This window comes from Chiloscyllium plagiosum, chromosome 39 (assembly GCF_004010195.1).
Source record: "Chiloscyllium plagiosum isolate BGI_BamShark_2017 chromosome 39, ASM401019v2, whole genome shotgun sequence".
Taxonomy (NCBI): domain Eukaryota; kingdom Metazoa; phylum Chordata; class Chondrichthyes; order Orectolobiformes; family Hemiscylliidae; genus Chiloscyllium; species Chiloscyllium plagiosum.
In genome coordinates, this window is record NC_057748.1 from 20,573,849 (window position 1) to 20,600,705 (window position 26,857).

The following is a 26,857-nucleotide window of genomic DNA, read 5'->3' on the forward strand; positions in this document are numbered from 1 at the left end:
GGTAGTTAAATTATGGTAAGAGTGATTTAGCAAATACACAACATTATATTTTTAAAATCTTTGAAAATTTTCAGTTGAACATTCTTAGTTAATTCATGACATTGCCTTTTATCAAGACACAAGTGGTGACATACGTGGATTGAAATTCTGAATTGAAATGGTTTAAAAAAAAGCAAGAAATGGATGGATACAGCAGTAACATCTGTGTGCTTCTGGCCACTTTGCCTGTGGAATTCATGGAAACATTGTAAACAATATATTTGGCTGTCATCAGTGCTTGCTCTTTGATTGGGTTGCTTCAAAATCACCTAAGTTTTGCCCATAATCCTCAAAAAGTTCCTCATCCTTAAGAACCTGTCAATCTACCTTTCAAAACTATTTATAGAATAATCTTCCGCTAGCTTTTCAAATGGAGTGTTCCAAACCTCAGGTTCTTACATATATCATCTCTTCTCACTCCCAACTTTATATTTTGCCAATTATTAAAGTTTACAATCTCTAGTTATTGATTGGTTGCCAGATCGAATTGTGTTTCTTTTAACCTATCACGAAAACGTCTGTCAACTCAACTTTCCTTATCCCAAGATGCAGTCTAACTTTAACTTCTCATAACTGCAGGTCTTTACCCCAGGGCATTTCTTCTGATCCTTTCCAAAGTATTGACATTTTTTCTAAACTGCTCAGAATTGTCCAAAGTATTTCAAATTGAAGTGATTTCTACTAGTGATTTCATGAGAATTCTATACTTCAAATTTATAAACAAGCTATTCATCATCAATTATTATCCTAACAACTGTTTCTTCTATTGTAAGTTTTGCATCAGCTATTTTTAGAAGATAAAGTACTGATTATAGCATGTCTCATTGGGAAAATTTCTCTCAATTGTGCCAACATTTGACAAAAGAGCTACCAACCTGAAATGTTAACCTTGTATTTCTTCACAGGATCTGCCGACCTTTCTGGGCATTTCCAGTGCATTTTAAATTTATGTTAGAGTACCCATTGGTCATGCAAAGTCACTAATTACTATCCATGCTAATATCCAGGTAAAGGAGAACAGCCTACAAACAAATGTTAAGTCAAGGAACTTTGTTGCCCATGTCTTAGGGGTTGACCAAATACTTGCCTTTGTGAACAATCTCCACCATTGCCAGTTCCGCAGTTTCAAGTAAGCAGCACAGTTCCTCTGTATCACTTTCATAGCGTTCAACTGTTGCTGGCGTCGAGCAAAGGCCCTGCAATACACTTGCTATTAAAATAGAGCTCCCAAAAGCAGTACAACAGTAAATTCATAGATGAAAGGGTTATAAAACAGGAATTTAAAGGATGGTTAACCATACAAATAAGTAGAATCATTAAAAGGAGTCAAAAATGTCTATACAGAAATAGTAGCCATATAAAACAGCAAAAGTGAAAGCCAACATATTGTGTAAATTAGACACTATAGTAACTAAGATATGACTGCAGGAAAATGAGGATCAGGAATAAATTTGCAGAGTAAAACATGACTTTTTAAAAAAAAGGGAAGAAAGGAGTAAATGGAGTAACTATATTTATTCAGAATAAATTAATGGCAATTAATAAAAAGATTCAATTGTGCACAGTGCTGGTGACATTTGCAAGACTGATTTTGGAGATGGCAAGTCTGCCTTCATAATAAATTCAGAAGATTGGAAATATGACAGGCCATCTCAGAAACATCCAGAATTCTTAAAAAAGTTGTGGTGTCTAGAATCTGAGGGAACAGAATAAAAGACAAGCCATGTAGCACCACAAAAGGAACTTCTTCACTTAGAGGGTGATTAACCTTTGTTCTCTTAGATGATATGGAAGCTTGATCATTAATTAAGTTGAGACAAAGACTTCTAGTTAAATGACATCATGGATATGGGGACAATAGAGCAATGTAACAGTGAGAAAGAATATCAGCCATGATCTAGAATAGTAAAGCAGACTGAAGATGATGGCGGCTTACTCTTTTTGCCATTTCATAACAGATATGGATAAAAATACAATAAAAGGTTCAATTGCAGTTGTAGTGTACTCTACAGACCACCTCATTGTGAAAGTGAGGTTGAGAAAAATATTCAGACAAGTTAGGAAATTGAGTTCGAAAAAATGTAATAATGAGGGATTTCAACTACTTTATATTAACTGAAGAGGTGGATGAAAGGGAGAATTGAATGGAATTCCTACAATATGTACGAAGAGCATATCGAGTTGGAAAGGAGTCTGTAGAGTCTCAGAATCAGATATACAGCACGTAAACAGATCCAACTCACCCATGCCAATCAGATATCCTAACCTAATCTAGTCCCATTTACCAGCACTTGACCCATATCCCTCTAAACCGTTCCTATTCATAAACCCATCCAGACGCCTTTTAAATGCTGTAATTGTACCAGCCTCAGCCACGTCCTTTGCAGCTCATTCCATGCACACACCACACTGTGAAAAGGTCCCTTTAAATCTTCCCCCTCATCCTGAATTTATGTCCTCTAGCTCTGGACTCCCCCACCCCAGGGAAAGTAACTTGTCTATATACCCTATCCATGCCCCTCATGATTTTGTAAACTTCTACAAGGTCACCCCTCAGCCTCTGTCGCTCCAGGGATAACCGAGCCCATTCAGTCTCTCCCTACAGTTCAAATCTTCCAATCTGGGCAACATCCTTGTAAATCTTTTCGGTACCCTTTCACATTTCACAACATCCTTCCGATAGGAAGGAGACCAGAACTGCACGCAATAACCTTCCTGAATCAGAGAAGAGAATTAAAAAAAAATACAGAAACATGCAAGTGACCATAATACTGTGCACTTTAAAATGTGTTAAAGGTGGTCATAATTATTGAAAACCAAGTTAATAGATTGGAAGAGGGATGATTTTGAGGAACTGAGAATAGGACAATGAAACAAAGTGAGTTTCCAATTACCAAGCAATGATGATCAGGGATAAAGGATATGACAACTATTTGGAACAGGAAGAGGGAGAGTAGGAGGAGCAAAGCGCAGATACGTGTGATTATGTACCAGCGTAAAAACCTGATGAGAGAGTATTGATCACAGTCACATTACATCCCACTTATACCTCCAGATAGGCAAATGGACATTGGAATAAAATTTCTTAAAATTCATAAGTTTACTTAGTTCAAGCAAAGGAACTAGATCAAGTCATACCCAGTTTTAACAAGGTTAGGGTATGATTGGCAAAGAGACCAAATTTACCCTACAATTAAACGAAGCAATCCAAAAACAGATCCCTTACTTTCTTGCCAAGTAACCTCTGCACAGGGCTTGGAATTCTATGATGACATCAGTGATCTTCAAGTCTCGCTCTTCCTCAAGATGAGCCAATACACCAGCACGGAAGAACACCTTACTCTGTCCAATCCGGTACAGATTAGGATCCAGCTCTAGAGCTTTGATCTGCAAGAATCCAAGAGTTAATTTTTTCAAGGTACAGCTATAAATCAGCATTGCCTGATGGGTTCATGATTTGAAACTCATGGAATGACGTGTTAAATATCATTTTGAATAGTCAGCTTTCTTAGCCCTGTTAGATAGCCAATGGTGTCTACGGAATCACAGGCATCAGTAGATGCCAAGATAAGATTTTGTTGCGACAATGTCATTGTCTAGGCTCACACTATAAGCTCTATTAAGATTAATGCTAACACATGTAAAACTATATTTCAAACAAAACATTAGACTAACAGAAAAGAGATAACTAAACTTCACAGAACTAGCAATCTCGTTTTATATTTAGATCACTAAATTTAAATATTTTTTCTGCAAGCAAAGTTTGAAATGCTGACTCCACTGAGGATCACAACTGGAGATTAGATTATTCCACACAATCATATGAAATAGAAAAAGGAGTTGGTCAATAGGTTTCTGGAGCCTGCTCCACTATTCAATAGAAATATGGCGGATCTGATACTTGTCAGATTCATGTTCACATTCACTTGTCACGTTCACTTCCCCGTCCTTTCCCTACAGGTCTCAAGTCCTCTACTCAGCTCTACAGGGTCAGGTGGAAGATGCAGAAAGCAGTAATGATGGGGATCCTCTAGTTAGAAGAACTGAAAAGTTTTCAGCTATTGCAGACTTGTCTCCACGTAAGCATGCTTCCTCCTTTGTGCCAAGGATGTTACAGAGCAGTTGTGGAGCAATTCAAGGAGATGGGTCAACAGGCTTTAGATTCCTGGAATATTCAAAATATTTTGGAAAGTGGGACCAGTGCAATTCAAGCAGACGAGTATAAATGGATAAAATAGAAAAAGGGGAATGTGTGACAAACATCAAGTTGATTATACAAGTGAAAACCAAGCCAAGTATATAAAGTTCTGAGGAGAGGTGAGAACTAAAGGTAGATGAAATTGGTAATAAAAGAGAATCCAAAAAATCTTCCATAGTCATATAACGAAACAATGCTTATAACCATACTTCATGTTGAATCAGGTATTGGTGCTCAGACATTCACATCATGCATTAAATGCTGACCTTGTCAAATGATACCCACATCTCAGGACTAAAAATTTTTAAAAATTACAAGTAAGCTCGAAAATACTCAAATCTATAATCAGATTTAAAATTGCATACCATAAGTACACAAGCCTGCTTTCCATCCATGAAACCTTTAGGAATTGAATTAGGAGTAAGGATTTCATATCTGCAAGAAAAAGACAACAAATCAAAACAAAAGCAAACTACCAGCTCACTTATGCACAATGCTAACTATATAAGCCTATCAATGAAAGTGACCAGATATTAGCTTTCTTCATGAACAATTAAAAAACTATTTCAGTATAGGCTGAATGATTTGACAATAACCTACTCAACATATTGCTGCGAAAGTTTTGTTACTCGACTCGCAAAGGCAATCAAAACAGATATTTTCTGTGCGTGTACTTAGAATTGGAACAAAGTCTGAGTCAAGCAGTACGTATCACTAAAAAATCTAAACCAAGTAAATATAGACTCCCATTTCATCCTTCATAACTAGCTTGGAGTACAAAAAATCTACACAACATTTTTTTTAAAACTCAACTTTGTTCCAATACGATGTCACCATTCAACCTGGCCTTCCATAATTAAACCACATATTTATACTGTTACTGCCCTTTTGATTACAAGAACGAACACATGGACAGAAGTTTTCTTTTTTGCGAAAACTAGTTTGCTTTATTATTCTGCAACATGTAGACACATTCACTATTGGAAACGTTAAGGCAGATTACCTTTGACGGAATTCCTGAAACACAATCCTGTTGGGAAATCCCTGTCTACAAATACGAATACCCTCAAGGACACCATTGCATCGTAACTGATCCAAAACAAGGTGAGCTTCCAGTTTTCCAGACTATTAAAATCAAAGGAGGCAAAAGTTTAAAGCATTTTTACTGTAAACTACATCATATAAAGGAGATGTGACATTATGGTAATGCACATGACTCAGAACCCCAAGATCAAGCTGAAGTGACTAGCCCAAAATACAGAAATCTAACTTTTAATTTGTTTCCCTATTTCTTGTCAACTGAGACTGCCAAATCTATAAATAAGGATTAGAGTGGTGCTGGAAAAGCACAGCACGTCGGGCAGCATCCAAGGAGCAGGAAAATCCTGCTCCTTGGATGCTGCCCGACCTGCTGTGCTTTTCCAGCACCACTCTAATCCAGACTCAGGTTTCCAGCATCTGCAGTCCTCGTTTTTACCAAATCTACAAAAAAGCTTAGCAGACCTGGCAACAATTGCAGAGAGAGAAACAAAGTTAACGTTAGAGTTCAGTAAAACATTAATTGTTTCTCTTTTCACAAATGCTGCCAGACCTGCTGAGTTTCTCTAGCATAGAGTTTGTTTCAGATTTTCAGGATCGGCAGTATTTTGCTTTTATCAAAAACTACATTTAAAGTTGTGCAAACTTTTCTTCACTGGTAAATTATGCAAGGCTGTTTTGGCAATAACCCTGATTTACCAGGTTAATATAAGCACAGTTTCGTGCTGGAAAAGCACAGTAGTTCAGGCAGCATTCGAGGAGCTATAAAATCAACGTTTCGGGCAAAAGCCCTTCATCAGGAATACAGGCAGAGTGCCTGAAGGGTGGAGAGATAAATGAGAGGAGGGTGGGGATGGGGAGAAAGTAGCATAGAGTACAATAGGTGAGTGGGGAAAGGGGATGAAGATGATAGGTCGGGGGGGAGGGTGGAGTGGATAGGTGGAAAAGATGATAGGCAGGTTGGACAAGTCATGAGGACAATGCTGAGCTGGAAGTTTGGAACTAGGGCGAGGTGAGGGAAGGGGAAAATGAAGAAACTGTTGAAGTTCAGATTGATGTCCTGGGGTTGAAGTGTCCCAAGGCGGAAGATGAGGCGTTCTTCCTCCAGGCTTCGGGTAGTGAAGGAACGGCGGTGAAGGAGGCCCAGGAGTGGGAGGGGGAGTTGAAATGTTGGGCCACAGGGCGGTGTGGTTTTAATATAAAGGACAGTGTAATACTATGCTCATAGATTATTCAGAATTGTAAAGATTTTGCACTTGGGGGTAAGCTTGAAATAGTTCACTTTATGTACCCTCCCTTCACGGAGTTTTTATAAACTCTCAAGGCAAGATAGAAGTCTCAAATATACACTACTGAAAGCAGCCAATTGGCCCATTGCATCTGTAAAGGCCAACTAATGATCAAGCCTAGTTCTCCTTTCCAGCTGTTGGTCCATAGCATATAATCTTGTAAGATCTTGCATTCATGTGCATATCCAAATACTTTTCAAAACTGTTGACCTTTTCTAATCTCTTACCACTCTTTCAGGCTTTGAGAACTCAGTCACTCTCTGGGTAATAAACAACCCCTTGAATCCCACCTCAACGTACCTATGACTGCATAAATGCCCTCTGATATTGATTCAAAAGAATAATGGGAATAATTGACTCATACCCAAACCCCTCAAATTAATGAACTGCACAATTAGATACCTTTTAGGGTCCTTAGTTCTGAAACTCTATACGATCTTTCCTCATAGCTAAAATGCTCCATTCCCGGCAACCTCCTCGCTAAGCCCATCTGTATCATCTCTAGTATAATCATATCTTTGCTAATGTTCAGAACAATATGCAGTACTCCAGCTTTGGAATAATATTTTCTACAGTTTCAGTATAATATCCCTGCTCTTAATCTTACCTAAATGCATTATACCACGCTTCTCCAGATTAAATTCCACTTGCCACTATTCCACCACCCACCTGAAACTATTAAACATATCTTGCACTCAACAAAGTTAAAAATCACAACACCAGGTCATAGTCTAACAGGTTTAATTGGAAGCACTAGCTTTCGGAGCACCACTCCATCAGGTCGCCGTGGAGTACACAGTTGTACACCAGTATCTCCAAATCATTGCACTCAACAGCTTTCTTCCCATCGGTCCTTTGGCCAATTTTTGAATAATCCATAAATTTCTTAATGCCTGTAAGATGAAGTCCAAATCATTGATATAATGACAAAAAGGGACCGAGGCCTAAGCCTTGGGGACTCCCACTAGATAGATAGATAGATGGAAACAAACAAACACACACACACACAAACAAACTTCCAGCCAAAAACTATTTAATTTTGCTTGCTGCTCACTCCACCAACTTGGTTGCGTCCTTTTGGAGTTCTACACTGTTCTCCCCTCATTGCGCTATCTGCAAGTTTTGAAAATGCCCCCTGCACACCAGGATTAGATCACTCAAGGGACTTGCCTACATATTTGCTTTTTCATTTCCTTATGATTAATTGGGAGTCTGTCGTACACACAGTTCAATTTCTTTATGTATTTTGGCTCAATCCTCACAGCCTTACTTGATGACTCTTTTGCAGTTATAATTGGCTTTTCAATCAATTTTGTGACCCTCCCTACCTCTTTCATAAACTGACAGATCATGGACTTACCTTCTTCTCGTGGTTAGGAATAATGCAGCGTACAAAGTTAGGGTTGGTGTTCCTCAATGTAGCCATCAATTTTGAAAGCTGCTCTTTGTAAAGTTGACTAACTGTGCGGAACATGCCCCTTTTGGTTTTGAATGCACCAGGCAATGTTGTATGGGACATCTCTACAACTTGATCCAGTCCAACAATGCGGTCCACTGAGAAAGCAATGAATCTAAGTTGATTAACCATGTTAGCAATGTAGAAAACTGCGAAGATGAGAGATGTGGTAAAGGTAGTAATGTAGTGAGTAGTGACAGCAAGCAGTAATTAAACACTGAAAAGCTGCAGCAATTGATTAACCCACACAGGTGATATTTCAAAACCTTAGACATTTCTCTTTAATAGTTCAAGCGAATATAGAAAAAAGTTCAAAATTAAATGCTGCAATATTCAGTAGAAATTAAAATATATATGGGAGGGAAATTCTAGCCTTCTCAATCTATTTCCTGGTATTGGCTTTCAAATTACACTTAAATACAGAGAAATTGATTACATTCAAAAAGGTGCTAAAACCTTTAATTTATAAAATGGTAGGTGAATTTAACCTAGGCAGACACAGCAATGCACGCAGGTAAATAAGCAAGTCAACAGACAGAATTGCTGTCAATGGTTGTAATAGATTTCAAGAGTATTGAAAAATGTGTAAACCTAAGGTTATGATTATATTCTGTTGATAACAATTGCTGTCTTGTGCAATTAGCCAAATGGCAATGGTATAACTTCTGAAAAATGGGAAACTTCAGAGTTCATAGAAGTTGTTTAAGAAGTGTTTGGAAGAGTGAGAAGGATTCGGAGATTAAGTTTGAGGAACACCAGCATTTCTGTAAGAGGTCAGAGAATAAAATGATATTATTTAACTGAAGATAAAACTGAAAACAGTATCAGGACAAATATCAACATTAAGTCTCAGATAAGAGAAGAATTCCACGTTCATTAATGAATCGTGAAATAAAGAACCAAAAATATTGTATAAACGTCTAAAAGTCAAAATAGGCTTGGACATGCTCAAGGACAATTTGTCACAGCTGGTTAGCAACTGATCTTTTGTACTAGTCTATCTCAGACTGGAATTAGCTTGGTCTCAAGTTTATACAAAATGTGTTGATATAATCACAATTTTTAACATGCATACCTCAAAAGGATAAGAATGCCTTCAATTAGCCCTTTGCAATTAGGTTATGAAAGTTGTTCAGAAAGAAAAGTGAAAACAGTATGTTGATCTAGCAGGGGCTTTAGTGCTGCATTTCAGTTAAAGAACAAATTTTATTCTGCAGCCAGTCATACTACAGACTTAGAAATATTTGTCCAAAATGACAAAACATGCCATTCATCAGCACCAGTGCCCTTCACACCTCAACCACACAAAATCTACAAATCATTTGTTCAAGAAACATTGCCTTTGCATATCCACATTTTGGTCACCTTGTGGAAAGATATATAGACTTGTTAAACAAGTATTCACTTGTTTTGCTACTATGACCTACACAAAGCTGCCTGTAGGTTCAAACACAGTATATGTATAATGTTTGAAAATATTTTTCTCTTTTGCAACTAGTTTGGCTGGACAAGTCATAGATACTCCAAGTAATGAAGCAGAAGGTAGATAATGATGTTATCAAAATTGGGCTAGACAACAAAAGGGACCTTTTCTCTTCCAAAAGTGAACAGCAGCATCTGTTTCAAATTGTGAACAGAGCACAAAGAATCGGTAATGCAAAATAGAATTCTCCACGATGAATACCCTGAGGACATTTCTACTGGCTACAGCATCACAGTATCCATACTAGTGAAAACAAATAATTACATTTTAACTGAAATGTGGGAAATCAATCTTAACACCCATGTAGGATAAACAAATTACACCACAGTTTTCAACTTCAGCTGTAATTTCTACATATTACATACGGTGCAACTTTAGAGCAAACATCCTAGGGACATACAACTCAATAAGCTTAGAACTCAGCAATGCACAATCTAACCAATGTAGGGAAACTATTCTGCACCTAAGGAACAGTTATTCTCCAACACTGCAACCATTAGCAATATTGAAAATGACCAATGTAGAAAGTCACAATGTTAAATGGTTTTTCTTTAAAAGAAAATGGCAGAGCTATCTTTTCTCCCCCAACAGTTACTTTAATGGCGATACAAACATATGACATTACTAAGTACTACACAACCTATTTCTAATTTCTTCAAATTCCAATTAAACATGTTACATTTTACAATCTTAGTCAAGTTGTTTAACTGCACCGTTGACAATTTCATTTTCCTGTTTTCTCTTGCAATGTCTTTTCAAATTAGATTCATTGTAGCTTTTATGGTAAAGCATCTAAAATATTTTAGTTAACTTCTTTTCACTCTTACAACATTGACTCAATTTGTGCTTTCAAGTGATATTTTAAACCAGTGCAAATAAATGGTTTAAACCAGTGCAAACCCCTCAAATTCTCCAACTTTTTTTTCCAGAAAAGCTCCAGTTTTCAAGTATAAATAAAAGCAACGTTTTTTCCTGGCATTTTAATTCCCCCACACAGTTTCTACGATACGGAAGAAGAAGAATAATTGACCCACATTACTGCCACTGGGTTTTTGAAAGAAGCGTTGGTTTAATGTCATCTCCAATTTTTTTGCCTGAAACCCTATGAATTTTCATCCTTAAGCACAAGTCCACCTTTATTTTATGATTAAATTTTCATCACCTTTTCAAGTAAAGCTTTTCAGATCCCAACACGCAGTTACAAATCATCCCCCCTCCAGATTTATAACCAATAATTTTGAATCGTAGTCCTGCTTACTGATATACTTGCCAAAAGAAATAGTTTTTAAATCTATTTGATTAAAGCCTCTAATTATAAAAGCCTTCAAGTCCCATCTTAACTTCCTCTGTTCCAAGAATTATGTTCCAAGAATTACCCAACGTTTCCTCATAATTCAAGTCCCTCTCCTTGTTAACATCTGACTCAGCTTCTTCCTAACCCTCTCTGCAACACTTGCATCTATTCTGTAGTGCGATGTCCAGAATGGTCTACAACAAGTAATGTGGGGCTTAAATGAGTGAATTGCAAAGTTCTAACATTTATTAATTTTCATTATTCTATTCCTCCATTTATCACCCATGTAATCCACTTGATCTCTTAGATCACCTTATCAAATGCCCTACCATCTTTAAGGGATTGTGCATATCTCACCAACTTTCACTGCTCACTACACTTAAAAATAAATAATTTATATTCATTGCGATCTTTCACATTCAGGATGGAAACATTTAGAAGCATTAAGTGCCAAAACAATAGTCCAAGTTAGACTGAGATATCAACACTTGTTGATAATAAGCTTCATGATAAACTAAGCTGAATACAAAGTTTTACTACTTTTCATCTATGTAAACCAAAATTAACAAACATGTTTTGCAGACATAAGCCACCAATAAGCTGGGCCATCAGCTGCATCCCAAAACTTCCAATTACAGGAAACAACAGCTTAACCCTAAAAACACGCCTTGATCTATATACTGCATATATTTGCAGCTACACCAGGACATAGATGTACAACTAAACTTGACACTGCTCAGAAATCTATAACCAGTGTTTGATTTGTTATCTCTTATTGAGAGAAAGATACTCAAGTTCACATTGGGGGTTACAGTGATGTTGCAAAAATACTTTCCTTGAAGAAAACCCTCAAATGGAGGTGGAATTCCTCACTTGGCTTATAAAAATTACAGCTGAAGTATTTTGCAATCAGGTTAAACTGACTAAGTTTGGTCTTTAATGCAGACAAATGTTGCTGTTACACAAATGCAAGGTGTGGAAAACTAAACTTATTTATAAACTAAACAGTTTTTCTTGTTAAAAAAGGTACCAAAATTAATTTCATATAGATTGTAAAAATCATAGATTTCAAGGAATCTTCAACTGCTCCAGAACATGAAAAATATCAGAATCTTTAGACCACAGAAAGTGGCCCCAAGTTAGCCCTCTAAAAGAGCAATTCATCCAGTGCATTGCCCTGGCATATCCAGAGATGTGAACCTGCCTCCAACTCTGGCAGTGTACTCCAAATCCCTATCATTGTGTAAAGTTCTCCCCTCATGTCACAATTGGTAACTTTGCCAATATTCTCAAATGTTTGTCTTTTCCTTTATTCTTTCAATAACGTGAACAGTTACCCCAATTTTTTCTTTCCAGATCCCTCATGATTTGATTACTTCTATCAAATTCCCTCCCAATCTTCTTTTCTTCTGCTGTCTTTCTACACAACTGAAATTCCTCAGCCCTGGAACCATTCTTACAAACGTTTTCTGCAACCTCTCCAACAGCTTCACATTCTGTGTTCAACCAGAACCAGACAATAATTAAGCGGAGGTCAAAGCAATATTTTATACTAGTAAAGCCCGAGACAACATGTTTCATTAACAGCTCTCAAATTGTTGAAGGTGACAGGGCAGGTTATGTATATATGACATGTGCACAAATCCCTCTGCTCCTACATCCCCTTTAGAATTAGGCTTTTATTTATATAGTCTATATTGGAAGCATTACTCCCATCAAAAATAAACATCTTCAAAATTGTCTATATTAAATTTTCTCTGCTAAGTTTTAAATTCAAACCACCAGAACTTTGGAAGTTCTGCACCAGTATTCTTGTGGCTCATGGCTGGCACACTTCCAATTTTTAATCTTGCTTCCTTTAGCATCCGTGGATGCAATCTTAGTGCCATAAGTTTAAAATGAGACACCTGAATCAGTATATCCTCATTAATTTTAAATTGTAACACATTTAAACTAACTCCTCCTTCACGTTCTGGATCGCATCTCCTTTCTTTGTAAAGACAGCTGCAAACAATCCTAACCCCTCAGCAATGTCCTCTGCTTCCAATCATAAATCTCTTTTTTGGTTCTGAGTTATCTGCATTCATTTTATCACCCATGTACAATTATACTAAACATGCCTACAGAAGACTTTTTCACATTTTTCTCACTTTAAAATTCTCATGGGACTTTGGCATCGCTAGTTGGCCTGCCATTAACTGTCTTCAGACAGTAATGATGAGCTGCCTTCTTGAATCACTGCAGTTCATGTGCTGTAGGTGGACCCATAGTGCCGTAAGAGGGAATTGCAAGATTCTGACCCAGTGACAAAGGAATTGCGATAAGTTTCCAAATCAGAACGGTGAATGATTTAGAAGGGAACACCACTTGCTGCCCTTGTCCTTCTAGATGAAAATGGTCATGAGTGTGGATGGTGCTGTCGAAGGATCACTGATGAATTTTGGCAGTGTAATATGTAGATAGTATACACTGCTGCTACTGAGTGTTAGTAGTGGATGAAGTAGATGCTTGAGGATGTGGTGCCAATCATGTTTGTTTCTGTGTCCTGGATGATGTCAAGCTTCTTGAGCATTGTTGGAGCTACATCCATCCAGGCAAGTGTATTCCATCACACTCCTGACTTGGGCCTTGTTGACAATTGACAGGCTTTGGGAACTCAGGTGTTGAGTTACTTGCCACAGTATTCCTAACCCTTGATCTGCTGTTGTAGCTATCGTATTTAAATTGAGTGTTTAGTTCAGTTTCCAGTCAATACTAAATTCAAAGGACGTTGATCATGGGGAATTTGGCGATGGTATCAACAATGAATGTCAAAGGACAGTAATTACATTGTCTATTATTGGAGATGGTCATTGACCATCAATTGTGGCATGAATGTTACCTGCCACCTTTCAGTCCAAGCCTGCGTACCATGTAGATTTTGTTGCATTTGAACATGGACTGTTTCCGTGTATCAGGAATCAGGGAAGGTCACGGAATCAGTGAAGTCTGCTGGACCAAGGACACTAACCTGACGAACTCCCGTAGAGATGCCCTGGAGCAGAGATGACTGACTTCCAAAAACCAACATCTCCCTCCCTTGTGCCAAATATTCCTCCAACTAGCAGAGAGCTTTCCCCCATTGATTCCAGTTTTTATACGGCTCCTTGATGCCACACTGGGTGGAATGTGGCCTTGATGTCAAAGGCAGTCACTTTCACTTCACCTATGGAATTCAACCCTTTTGTCCAGATTTGAACCAAGGCTGTAATGAGGTTAGGAGCAGAACTCAAACTAGGCAGTGAAGTTACTGCTGAACAGACACTGCTTGATAGCACTGTTGATTACATCTATCCATTAACTAAAGCTCGAGAGCAGAGTGATGGTGTAGTAATTAACCATGTTGAATTTGTCCTCGTGTGTACAGGACGTACCTGAACAATTTTCCATACTGTTAGGTTGCTGTCAGCCTTTTTATGCTGACTGGAAAGGTTTGGCAAGGGAGGTTCTGGAAGCAGGTTTAGCACAATTCTTCAGTACTATTGCCAGGGTCAAAGTTGCAGTATCCAGTGCCTGCAACTGTTCTTGGTATCATGTGTAGTGAATCAGATTGACTGAAGACTGGATTCTGTAATGGTGGGAACCACTGGAAGAAGCAGAGATGGTTCAGCACCTCTGGTTGAATATTGCTGAATGCTTCAACCTTATCTTTTGCCATGATGTGCTGGGCTTTTACATTATTGCGGACAGGGATACTTGTGGAGCCTTGCACCCAAGTTGATAATTTGTCCACCATTCAAGACTGGATAGGAGAGCTTAGACTGCAGAGCTCAAATGTAGGTCATTAATAATGGAATTGCTTAGATTCGCCAGTCACTCGCTGTTTATCCTATTTGACATGCAAGTAACCCTGCTTACTAGCCTAACCAAACTGACACCTTATACCTTTAGGCATGATTTCCTGCATGTTTTACTGAACCAGGGTTGATCCCCTAGCTTGATGGTGTTGGTTGAATGGAGGATATACAAGACAGAGGTTGGAGATTTTGCTTGATACAATATGATTCTGCTGCTGTTAATGGCCAAGAGCAACCCATTGATGTCCAATGTGGACCTGCTAGATTTGTTGGCAGCCTGTCCCATTTAGCGTGGTGATAATGCCACACAACATGGAGGTGAAGGTGAGACTTTGTCCCTGCAAGGACTGTGCAGTGGTCATTCTTATATTTACTGTTATGGACAGATGCATTTGCTGTGAGGTTAATGATTTTTTTTCCCTGCTGGTTGCTTCCTTCACCAATAGTTCCAGACCCAGCCTAACATATTTGTCTTTCAGAACCCAACCAACTTGATCAGTAGTGCTCTGCTGAGCCACTCCCTGTGTTGGACAATAAAATCCTCCAACTAGAGTACATTCCTCCAAGTGTTGTTCAACATGAAGGAGTATGATTCATCAGCTGAGGGTAGGCAATGGAACATGGCAGTGGCTGGTAGCAGCTCGAGCCTAGATGGCAGCAGTGGCGACAAAGGTGGTCAGTTGCGAAGAATGACGACAGCAGTAGTCTGCAAAGCAGCGGTCAGGGCTGAAATCTTGTGAGCAGCGAGGCCTGGCATGCCTGAGAGAGATCAGCAGCTGTGGTCAGTGCATATCCAGTGCAGCAAAGCCTCTCAGTGCCAGGGGAGAGTGCGCCCTATTGGGGAAAGCCCAGCTTGCAGCATCTGCAGGCCAGTGACTTAAGGACTATTGTTTGATTTTTAAACGTGATTTCTTTATTTTCCACTTTTACACTAGGACGACTGTATGACTGAACCCTTTAAACTTGTATCTTTATTTTTCTACTTCTGTAACTTGGATTTTGTACCTAGACATTTTGTAGGTAAGTTGGTGTCATGTGTGGCAACACATTATACTTTTCACTGTTATCTTGTACCCCATACTTGACTACACATGACAATGAAACCTAAATCTAATCAGGAGGTTTCCTTGCCCATGCTTAACCCGATGCAATCACATTTAATAGAGGACTCCCAGGGCAACGCACTTCTGACTGTATACCACTGTGACATCACCTCGCTGAGTCTGTCCTGCTGATTAGAAAAGACATATCCAGGGATTATGATGTAGGTGTCTGTAATGTATGATTCCATGAATATGGCTATGTCAGGCCGTTGCTTGACTAGTCAGAGAGACAGCTATACCAATTTTGGAACAAGTTAATTAGTATGGGAAATTTTTCAGGATTGATCAGGCCATTTTTGCTGTTGTCATTTCTGGGGCATAGGTTGATGTCAGGTGGTCTGTCCAGTTTCATTTCTTCATAGTGACGGTTGCATCGGAGTGGCTTGCATTTCAGAGGGCAGTTGAGAATGAACCATATTGCTGTGGCTCTGGAATCGCATGTAGGCCAAGCCTGGCTAGACCAGACCAGCTAATGATGGCAGATTTCCTTCCATGAAGGACAAGTGAGACAGATTGGTTTTTCTGACAATAGTCGTTTCATGGCCATCATTAAAATATCCAGAGTTAAGAATCTATTGTATTCAAATTCCTCGATCTGCTGCAGCTGGATTTGAACTTGGGTCCCCAGAACATGAGCTGAATTTCTGGATTAATAGTCTAGTAATACCATGCTGTATTTATTTGCTTTTTCAATTCCTCTAAATTTGTGGAGACTTACATTGATGAAAAAGGGAACAAACAGAAGCAGCAATTTTCTCTATTCCCATTGCACTCCCATCTTATCATCAATAAAGCAATAGGCAAGTATAACTCTCTCTTTAGGCACCAATTCCCTGAACTTTTAAGTAGTCAGTATTTCATAGCTTTAAACTAACTCGCACAATACTATCCATCTGAAGGACCAGTGTAAAATAGATTTCTCTCTTTTTGGAAGTTCTCCTGCACTGTCAGCATAATACTATGTTAGTACACTACAAGTGTTTAAAAATCAAATATATCCAGTATTTTTAATGCTGGACTGCCAAGACAGAGAAGTGATTCTCTTACAATGTTTATGACAGATCTGTAAATCTTAAAGATAAATTAACCCAAGTTAGTAAATAAAATTTTGATGCTGATATACCAGTATGCAGTAATAATTGTGAATCAACAAAATGACATGCTTTTCAAAACCTGTTTCATGCAACAATATTTTATGCCACAAACCAGGATACATGCCTGCACTGTTCACAAACCTGCTACATTCTTAAATGACCAATCAGAACTTCAATTTCATAAAGCATAGCTTGCGGATTACAGTAGAGGGAATTGATAACGTGCACTTTACTATTTTATTCCAAGTTGATTAGTTCAAATTTCTGATTATGCAAAGACTGCAAGAGCCAAGGCTGCCTGATGGTTACACATAGTAGAACTGAAGCAACAGAACACCTTGGACTATTTGTTTAAGTGTTCTGCCAACCCAATCAAGTCTAACACCGTAAAAAAGGTCCAGTAATGGGATGCCAATTTTCCTCCTTTCTCAGCAAATGATGGGGTGCTGGACACCAAATTGGAAGAAAGAGAGAAGGGGGAATTGTGGAAAGTACAGTTTAAAAAAAATGCTTAATTGAGGTTTAGTTTGTAATGGCCACTATCTTAAAGAAACTGGCACGTCACCAAGCCCCAAGAATAAAAAGCTATATTTGAATTTAGGTCCAACAAAAACCAAATGATTATACTTATGAAATCAGGCTCATTATTGAATGCAGAAGAAAATTCCTTGTATTCCAAAAACGAGTCACTATTAAGATCAAGCTAATTTCAACTTTTTCCACACAGGTGCATCTTGCTTACGAGTTGGTGGAACATGTTTCACCATTGCAGCTCGGGATGAGGCGCTGTTGAAATAGTTGAGCTGCATTAACCTCAAGCGAAGGGGAAACAGAAAAGAAAACTGCACAAGCAGGAATGGAGAGGAAAGATGAGCATTCAAAGCAGGCGATTCTTGGAAGCATCGATCTACGGCACTATCACAGTCTCCTCTCTCACTTCACCTGGTTCTAGATGTAGAATAGGAAAGCGTGTATAGAAATAGGCTCTCTGAAAGCTTTTTATCTCTGCAACAGACACAGAGACATCAAGGCAAAATAAGAAAAAAATTCTTTAAAAAACTAACAATGAAACTACAAGATACACAAAATTTGGTCTCCTTAGGCACTTAGACAATTGTTAAATGAGTCATTTAGCAATTATAGCATTGACTGATTCTTTGGAAGCAGGTGCTGAGTAGAGACCAGGCATTCCTCTAAACAGTGAGGGGTAGGGAAATATAAAAGACAAAGGTCACTCATCAGTTCTTGATATCAAGTTACTGAGCAGCATTAACAGAGGCCAGTAGGTAGATCACCTGTTCATCTTGGGCTAGTGTGTTAATGTGATTTTATAAATGGACATGTACAGCTAAAGATGAAACATTTTTGCTAGAGTAAAATAAGTGCAACTAAACAGGTTAATTGCTTCCATTTTACAAGGAATACAGTAATACAAAGTTTCCAATACAAATAACTTAAGGTGAAATGCAAGAAAAATCTCAACCTGCTACTTTACTAGCCTGACTGCAGTGGTCAAGAAAACACTGGAATCTAATAATAAAGAAGTTTTAAAAATGCATTGAGAAAATCATGAATTAACGAAGAGAAAGACAACAATATCATGAAAAGGAAACTTGTTAAATTTTACTTTTTAAAAAAAACATTGCGCAAGAGAAGGAGAAACTGGCAGACAGAGCCTACTTGAATTTCTGAAAATGTGCCATGTAAAACAATAACGTGCAATTTAAAAGCTCATGGACAAAGGGTTGGTTAACAGACCTGCATTAGAAACAGTAGACAGACTGCAACTGGTGGAGTGGCATAAAGATCAATGCTAGGATCTCAGCTTTTAACTATGATAAATACTTAGAAACAATACATTGTCATCCAAGTGTGCTAACTATACAAAGGTAGGTGGAAACACAGGATGAGGGGACAGAAGTTACAAAGAGGTACAGACAGACTTAATAAGCAATCAGTAAGATAGGTAGGTAGAAAAAGATGTGAGGGCAATGAGGTTATTCATTTTATATATATTGTCAAAATATAAAAGCAAAATTTTAGAAAAAAGTCTTCTAAAATAAGATGCAAAACTTGTAAATGCTGATATTCAGACAGAGTTATGTAGCTGTACAGGGAATTCCAAAACGTTAGCACGCGGCAATAGAAATTAGGAAGACATATGGAATGTTCGTCTTCATTATAAAAGGTCATTGGTAGAAGATAAGGAAATCTGGCATAATTGTGTGGTTTTGATGACAGCACAAGTGGAGTGCTTCACACAGTTTGATCTCCATCTTTAAAAGATGGATACTTATGCATTGAAGGCAATACAGCAAACATTTCCTCAGTTGACCCTTGGGATAACAGGGCTGTTTTATGATGACAGGGTGGAAAAAAAGTTGGTATATTCTCTAGAATTTAAAAGAATAAGAATTGATCTTATTTGAAGTATGCAAAATCCTGAAGGGGTTTGACACAGTAGAGACAGAGCTTGTTATCGCTGGGTAGGGAATCCAGACTATGGGGATATAATCTCAGAATAAGATATCAATAATTTAAGATTGAGAAGAGATTTATTCATTCAGTCAAAGGATTGCAAATGTTTGGAATTATTCACCCCAGAGGGTTGTGGATGCTTTATTGTTGAATATATTTAAGGCTAAGTTAGGTTGAATTTTGGTTTCTCAGGAAACTAATTGACACAGATAATGGACAGGAAGGTAGAGCTGAATCTGAAGAACAGCTATCATAGTGAATGGCTGAGAAAGCTTCATGCACTATGGTCTGAATGATAAAGTTCAATGCGGCATATAGCCTAATTTTGCCCCTTTTTCTTATATCCTTGCTTAAAGTAATTAAACCCATGAAATTTCAAATAAATGGATGTATTCCACATAGAAGGAAAATGATGATATTTGTTGTATTCTACAGACCACTTTTTTCTAAGCTGATTTCTGTAATATGCAAAAGTCTAAATGGCAATTGCATTAGTGGGATGAAGCACTTCACTACTCAATTTACTAATCATTGCTTAGAAGAAGAAATTTAAATTAGTTTACCTAACCAATTTTCTAAGCAACTAAAACTCATCCGAAGCCAAGATTTGACTGTCCTATCTGCAAGACAGAAAGGCAACCAACAGCTAGCACATTTCCATTACATGAACTAAATTAAGGCTCAGTTCCATACAATGGGTATGTCTGTGCTGGACCCTTGCAATCCCAATGTTATAATTAGGTACACATTGTGAAGACTTTCAAAATTCAGTTTGACAAGTGACTGGAATACCAAATTAAAATTCACCAATACTAAAATGTGTTGCTTTCTAGATTCAGGGAAACATGCAACAGACCATGCTCTGCATTTAAAAAAATCTGAAATCCAAAGCAACATAAACCTGAGAATAAAAGTATAGAGACAACCCAGGTTATTTATTTTCACCTACCATCCCTCCAGAGATCAGCTATAAACTTATCAGAAGATTGATGCAGTAAGGTGGCAATGTTATCATTCAGTGGGTCCATATTTTTCATCAGCCATTCATTTGCTTTGTAGTCCACCTGCATTAAAGAGAGGTATTACCCAATAATCTCTACACAGTGAATCAAATATCATTATATGGTTGGTTGGATTCCGATTATGAAATTTGGAGCATATAGATTTTGCTATGTTCTGTGTAGATAGCACATGCTAAGGTAAAGAGACTAAAACAGTTCAACAAAATGGCAATTAAAATGACTGGACCACCTTATGCACTCCTAATAATTCTTTTAGATAAACCACATAAATGACAGCCCATCAAGTTTTGAATCAACTTACCTTGCCAGCATAATGAATAATGCAGAAGTCAGCTTTGTCTTTTAGCTGCTTAGGTTTCTGGAACTTAGGATGGGTTCCCTGCTCCTGCATCACTTTCTCAACAAATGTCTTGTCAGTGGCTTTGGGGAACCAGCACTCTTCATCAAGCAGAGCCAGAATACCAGGAGGGCTAGCCTGAAAAATATTTTTGAGAAACAAGTTAGCCCCAATATTCTTCTGGGAAGCAAATTAACTAAAAGCATTAAGGGAACAAAGACTTACAGATTTTTCAATTAAGTCAATGCAAGGTTGCAAGTCAAGACCAAAATCAATAAAATTCCATTCAATTCCTTCTCGCTGATATTCTTCTTGCTCCAGAATAAACATCGTGTGATTAAAGAGCTGTTGCAGTTTTTCATTTGTGTAGTTAATGCACAACTGTTCAAAGGAGTTTAGCTGTAAAAGCACAGAAAATAAAGTTACTGGGAAGGGAGTAAGAATTAGATAGTACCACATAACAATTTGTCGGTTTTACTGCAAAGCACCTCTTTCTTAGTCAAGATCTGCAAAGTTCCTGCCTTGTTTTGTTCTTGTAGGATCTCATCATTAGTTTGTCAGACAATGTTGACATTACAACCTTAGAGATTACACACTTTAAGACTGCATCACGCCTTTACAGAGAGTCACAGAGATGTCCAGCATGAAAACAAACTCATCAGTCCAACTCATCCACACTGAATAAATTATCCTAAATTAACCTTGTCACACATGCCAGCACTTGGCCCATATCCCTCTAAACCCTTCCTATTCATATACTCATCCAGATAAGTCTTTTAAATGTTGTAATTTTACCAGCCTCTACCAGTTCGTCTGGTAGCTCATTCCTAACACACACCACCCTCAGAAAAAAGTTGCTCCTTAGGTCCCTTTTAAATCTTCACCTTCTCAACCTAAACATCTGCCCTCCAGTTCTAGACCCCCCCAACCTATTTCTATACACGCTTTCCTATTATACATAAGTATTGCTCATCAACAACAGTACGTAGATGTTTATTTAATACCTTTAAATTGAAACGTTTCAATTCAATATTCAAGTTCGTTCAAAAATGAAAGTCTACAATCAAAGTCTGGATATTTATCAGCTTAATGTCAAGTCTTTGAAATACACTCAATATTTGCTCCAAAAGTCATCCTCTCCAGAGGTAAAAAAAAACTGGCATAAAATAACAGATACAAGGACCATAGCGATTTTTGAGAAGATTTGCAGTTCAGGTTGATGACAAGTATGTAGGTAGTTCACCAAGATGAGGCTTGTTTTCAAATGTTTCGTCACCATACTAGGTAACATCAGTTAGTGTCTTCGGTGAAGTGCTGGTGGTATGTCCCGCCTCTCCATTTACAGGTCTTGGTTTCTTAAGGTGGATCATGTCATTTGCAGCTCCTTTTTTTCAAGGGAGGGAGATTGGTTTAGATCTTGTGTTTACTGTTGGAATTCTGGTTAGAATGCCATGCCTCAAAAGAATTCTCGTGTTTGTCTTTGTTTCACCTGTCCTAGGATGTGTTTGTTGATTTTCTTTATCTGTACGTATGGAAACTAGTGATAGTGGGTCATGTCTTTTGGTGGCTAGTTGGTGTTAGTGTATCGTGATGGCAAGTTTCCAATGTATTGTTTCTTACAGTTCTTGTAAACGACATTAGTTTTGCTGTTAATATCTAAAGGACCCTTTAAGTTTATTAGTCGCTGTTGAAATGTATAGGTAGGTTTGTGGGCTACCATGATACCAAGGGGTCAGAGTAGTCTGGAAGTTATTTCTGATATGTCTTTGATTTAAGGCAATGTGGCTACAGTTTTTGGTTGTGTTGTGTCTGCTTGTTTGGGTTTGCTTCCGAGGAGGAGGCCCATAATTTAAACAGAAGGGAAATTGGCTTTCACTCAGTTGCAGGTTATAAACTATTATAAATAGCCCTGAAATACTGCCCTCGTACAGCCACAAAGGGTCTTTCTGTTCTTGGTTGTCAGATCAGCAAATTACCCTCAACTTTGAAATACCTCCAACCAAACAACCCAATTAATTCCAAGATACCTCAAAAATCTCAAAGCCAGCAATATCCAGAATGCCCACAAAGGAAGCACCCTGTCTCTTGGTCCTATCCAAAGCTTTGTTGATGCGCATAACCAGCCAACGGAAGAGGCGCTCGTAAGTGGCTTTGGCCAAAGCCTCAACAGCAAAGTCAGCCTAAAATGTAAAACAAAATTCAGGTAAGCTATTTAAGACAAAAAAGTGAAAAGGTCAAATAATTATTGATTATCAAAACTGAATAATACATGCAAGAGTAGCTTTGAAAAAATTAAACATAAGGCAGAGTATGAAATGTGCAACTGTGTCTTTTAAAATAGGATGCATTGTGAAATTATTTGGTTTGCAGTATCTATCAAAAGCATTACAAATATGCCAACAGCACAAGGTTCAACAAGTTATTAATGCGGGTCTATATGGATCTATGTTAGTCTGCCAACTTCAGCCAGATTCTTCTTCCTTGTTATACTTATCTCAATGCACAGTTACATATTACAAAATTACTTACAACATACATTAATAACTTGGATGAGGAAAGTGAATGCACTATAGCCAGGTTTGTGGATGACAAAATAGGTGGGAAGACAAGTGATAAGAATAGACAAGTTAAGTGAGTGGGCAAAAGTTTAGCAGATGGAAATCAATGTGGAAAAATGACAGGTTATGGACTTTGATAGGAAAAAAAGTGTGATTATTATTTAAATGCAGAAAAACTGTAGAAAGCTATGGAATAAAAGGATTTGAGAGTCCATGATCATAAATCACAAAATTGGCAATCATTGGTTAACAAGAAAGGCAAATGGGATGTAAGCCTTTGTTCAAAGGGAATGGAACATAAAAATAGGAGATTTTACTTTTTTTAAAAAAAGGCATTAGTCAGACCACAGCTGGAATATTGCTAACAGTTTAGGGCCATTACCTAAAGGAAAGATATACTGGCATTAGAGGCAGTCCAGAGAAAGTTACTGGGTAACTTAAGATACTGGGTATGGTGGGACTGTCTAACGAGGAGAGGTTGAGTAGATTGAACCTGCAAGGATTGAGATTAGAAAAATGAGAGATGACCTTATTAAAATATAAGAACCTGAGGGGACTTAATTGGGTAGAACAGCCACACTCCTCCTTCCTTGGGTGGGGGAGTTCAAAACTAGAAGGCATCGGTTTAGGGGAGAAGGGAAATACTTTAAAAAAAAGGAACTAAAGAGAGGATAGTGCATCTATGGAACGAGTTGCCAGAGGAAATGGAGTCGTCTGGTATAATTACAATATTTAAAAAGTAGTCTGGATGAGTATATGAATAGGAAGCATTTAAAGGGGTAGAGGCCAAACGCTGGCAAATGGGATTAGATCAGACTGGTATGTCTGGTCAGCGACTATGAGTTGGACTGAAGGGCCTGTTTCTTTGCTGTATAACCATGACACTCTGACTAGGATAGACTGGGACTAGAGGGCATAATCTTAGAAAAAGTTGTAAACTTATGACAGGTGAGGGAATTTCTTCTCTGAGGATAGTGGAACTCTTTACTGCACAGATCTAATGAGGCTGGGTTGTTAAGTATATTCAAGGCTGCAACAGACAGACTTTTAACCAGTAAAGAAATCAAGGGTCAGAGATAAAGCCAAGAAAATGGAGTGACAGAGGTCAGATCAGCCACGATCTTATTTTAATTAGTGGGCTGAATGGACAATATCTGCTCCTACATTTTATACTTATTTCACATTTCTCAGTCCTGACAAATTCACTGAGAATATGCCACAGGGAACTTGCTTACAATAATGGCCATTACCAGAAGTATTTCATAATATTGACTATGCTGGATGTATGTAGACCAGCAGAGAATTTCAGTGAATTCAGCAATTGTGTTTTTAATCAACTACTCACGTTATATTATATGGATATTCTCAAAGTGCTGTGAAGCAGATTTACTGGCCACAAAATGATTACAAGAGAATATAAGTAGTTCTGATTACAAGAAAACATAGGTAGCACTGTATTCGGCAATTGCCGGGCTACTGTGGCGACTATGCAGCAGGGAGAAAGAAAGAAAGAAAGAAAGAGGGGATCTTTTCCTCTATCCATTCTGAACAGGAACAGAACCCTAGGGGCAGATTTCTATCAGTATTACTTTACAGGCATTACAGGACAGGCAATAGACCATGGGAGATATTAAGAATGAGCCTGCAAAATAAATATTCAGTTAAGGAAGCTCTCAGGTATTTAAACCAGATGCAGTACAGAAAAAAAATGTAACATTTCTTTAAAATGTATTTAAGAATGTTTGTAAAGGGCTTTTTAAGAGCATCAATTAAAAAACGATGAATTGTCATTTTCTCATGTCAAGGTAACATGGCAAATAAGCAATATGTTTGCCACGTCATATTGACATGTACATATTTATATTTTGAGAAAATGGCAATTCATCCCCTGCATGGTGGCTCAGTAGTTAGTACTGCTGCCTCACAGCATCTGGGACCTGGGTTCGATTCCCGCCTCGAGCGATTGTGCAAACTCCACACAGACATTCTCCCCATGTCTTGCATGGGTTTCCTCTAAGTGCTCCAGTTTCTTCCCACAGTCCAAAGATGGGCAGGTTAGGTGAACTGGCCATGCTAAACTGCCATAGTGTTAGGTGCATTAGTCAGGGGTAGGAGAGGGTAGGAGAATGGATCTGAGTGGGTTAATCTTCGGAGGTTCAGCGTGGACGTGTTGGGCCAAATGGCCTGTTTCCATACTTTAGGGAATCCAACCAACAAGAAGGTCAAACAGAATTAATGCAGTGGGAGGTGAACTGGAGGCAGAAAGATCAGTACACATGTAAATGGAGGTAACTAAAGCAAAACACAATTATCAATCTTCTTGTATAATTAAGAACATGCCTGGTTCTCTATGAATATGGTCATTTTTCATCTGGTTAAAAAAATCAGAATTACAAACGTTCTTGTGTGAAGAGCAACACTGCTAAAAACTCAGACATGTAATAAAAGTAAGTGCTCAAAACAAGACTGGGTCTTCTGGTTGTTTGAAAATAAACTCTGGAGAGACATTTCATCTGGTTTGATGTAACCTGAATGAGAGACCATTTGTTGATAGATGCCCTGTTAGTGATAACTGTATCTGGGAACCTCAATCAGTTGCTGCAATCAGTGCAGAATCAATTTTATTTTTTATTAATTCATGGAATAAGGCAGTGCTGGCTGGGCCAGCATTTATTGCCCATCTTTAAACTTGAGAAAGTGAGGACTGCAGATGCTGGAGATCAGAGCTGAAAATGTGTTGCTGGAAAAGCGCCGGTGCTGAGTTCGAGGGATTGACTGAGACAAGGTGGGGGGGAGGGGAAATGAGGAAACTGGAGAAATCTGAGTTCATCTTTAAACTTGAGACGGTATTGTTTAGCTGAGTTCTTGAACTGTTGCAGTTTGAGAGAGAAATTGAGCGTTCTGGCTTACTAAAGGCCATGTTGAGAGACTCTGCAATTACACAGATAGCACATTGATGAAGGGAGCAAAGTAGGTTCTTGAGGTCCTGTAAGGCCCCTTTTTGCATTAGTGAAATTCACTTTTCTCATTTAAGGAATCATTTGCCTGTAACTCAATTTTTAAATTTATATTTGTTTTTACTCACACTCAAGTAAAAGCCAAAAACAAAAAGGAGCTAGTTAATTTCTTCCTCGAAGGCAAAGTTTATTACTTTGTTTTAGTTTCCCAACAGAAACTGTAATTGATTTCTGGGATAGCAGGATTGATAAAAGAGGAACTTGATTAGGTTTACACTCACTGGAGTTTAGATGAGGGATGATTGTATAGAAACCTATAAAGTTTTTTTTAGAAACAGGACTGGACAGGATAAATGTGGAAAAGATATTCCTGATAATGGGAAATACAGACCCAAGAGTCTCAGTTTTAGGATACGCGATAGGCCGTTTTGGACTGAGATGAGGAGAAATGAGAAGGTGGAATTCACTACCCAAAAGTGCAGTAAATAAGTTTAAGGAGTTAGACAGATTTTTCATTGGTAAGGGTTGAAGGGTTACAGGGAGAAGGCAGGAAAAGGTTTGGGGTTGGGGGGGGGGGGGAAAAGGGGGGGGCGCCAAGAGCTTATCAGCCTTGATCAAATGGCAAAACAGACTCGATGGGTCAAATGGCCTAATTCTGCTTCTGTAATTTACAAG

The 26,857-nt window shown here is 38.2% G+C and overlaps 1 protein-coding gene across 2 annotated transcripts in view; it reads right to left on the reverse strand.

Moving 5' to 3' along the window:
* LOC122542322 (myosin-9-like) overlaps positions 1-26,857 on the reverse strand; it is a 166,044-nt gene that overhangs the window by 43,789 nt on the left and 95,398 nt on the right. For both annotated transcript variants that reach the window (XM_043679971.1, XM_043679970.1), the window contains 9 exons: positions 22,695-22,847; positions 20,893-21,066; positions 20,632-20,805; positions 20,258-20,372; positions 7,925-8,118; positions 5,241-5,362; positions 4,603-4,672; positions 3,266-3,426; positions 1,127-1,235 (listed from right to left, as the gene is read on the reverse strand). In XM_043679971.1, the coding sequence (XP_043535906.1) occupies positions 1,127-1,235; positions 3,266-3,426; positions 4,603-4,672; positions 5,241-5,362; positions 7,925-8,118; positions 20,258-20,372; positions 20,632-20,805; positions 20,893-21,066; positions 22,695-22,847 (1,272 nt within the window). The remainder of the gene's footprint in view (positions 1-1,126; positions 1,236-3,265; positions 3,427-4,602; positions 4,673-5,240; positions 5,363-7,924; positions 8,119-20,257; positions 20,373-20,631; positions 20,806-20,892; positions 21,067-22,694; positions 22,848-26,857) is intronic.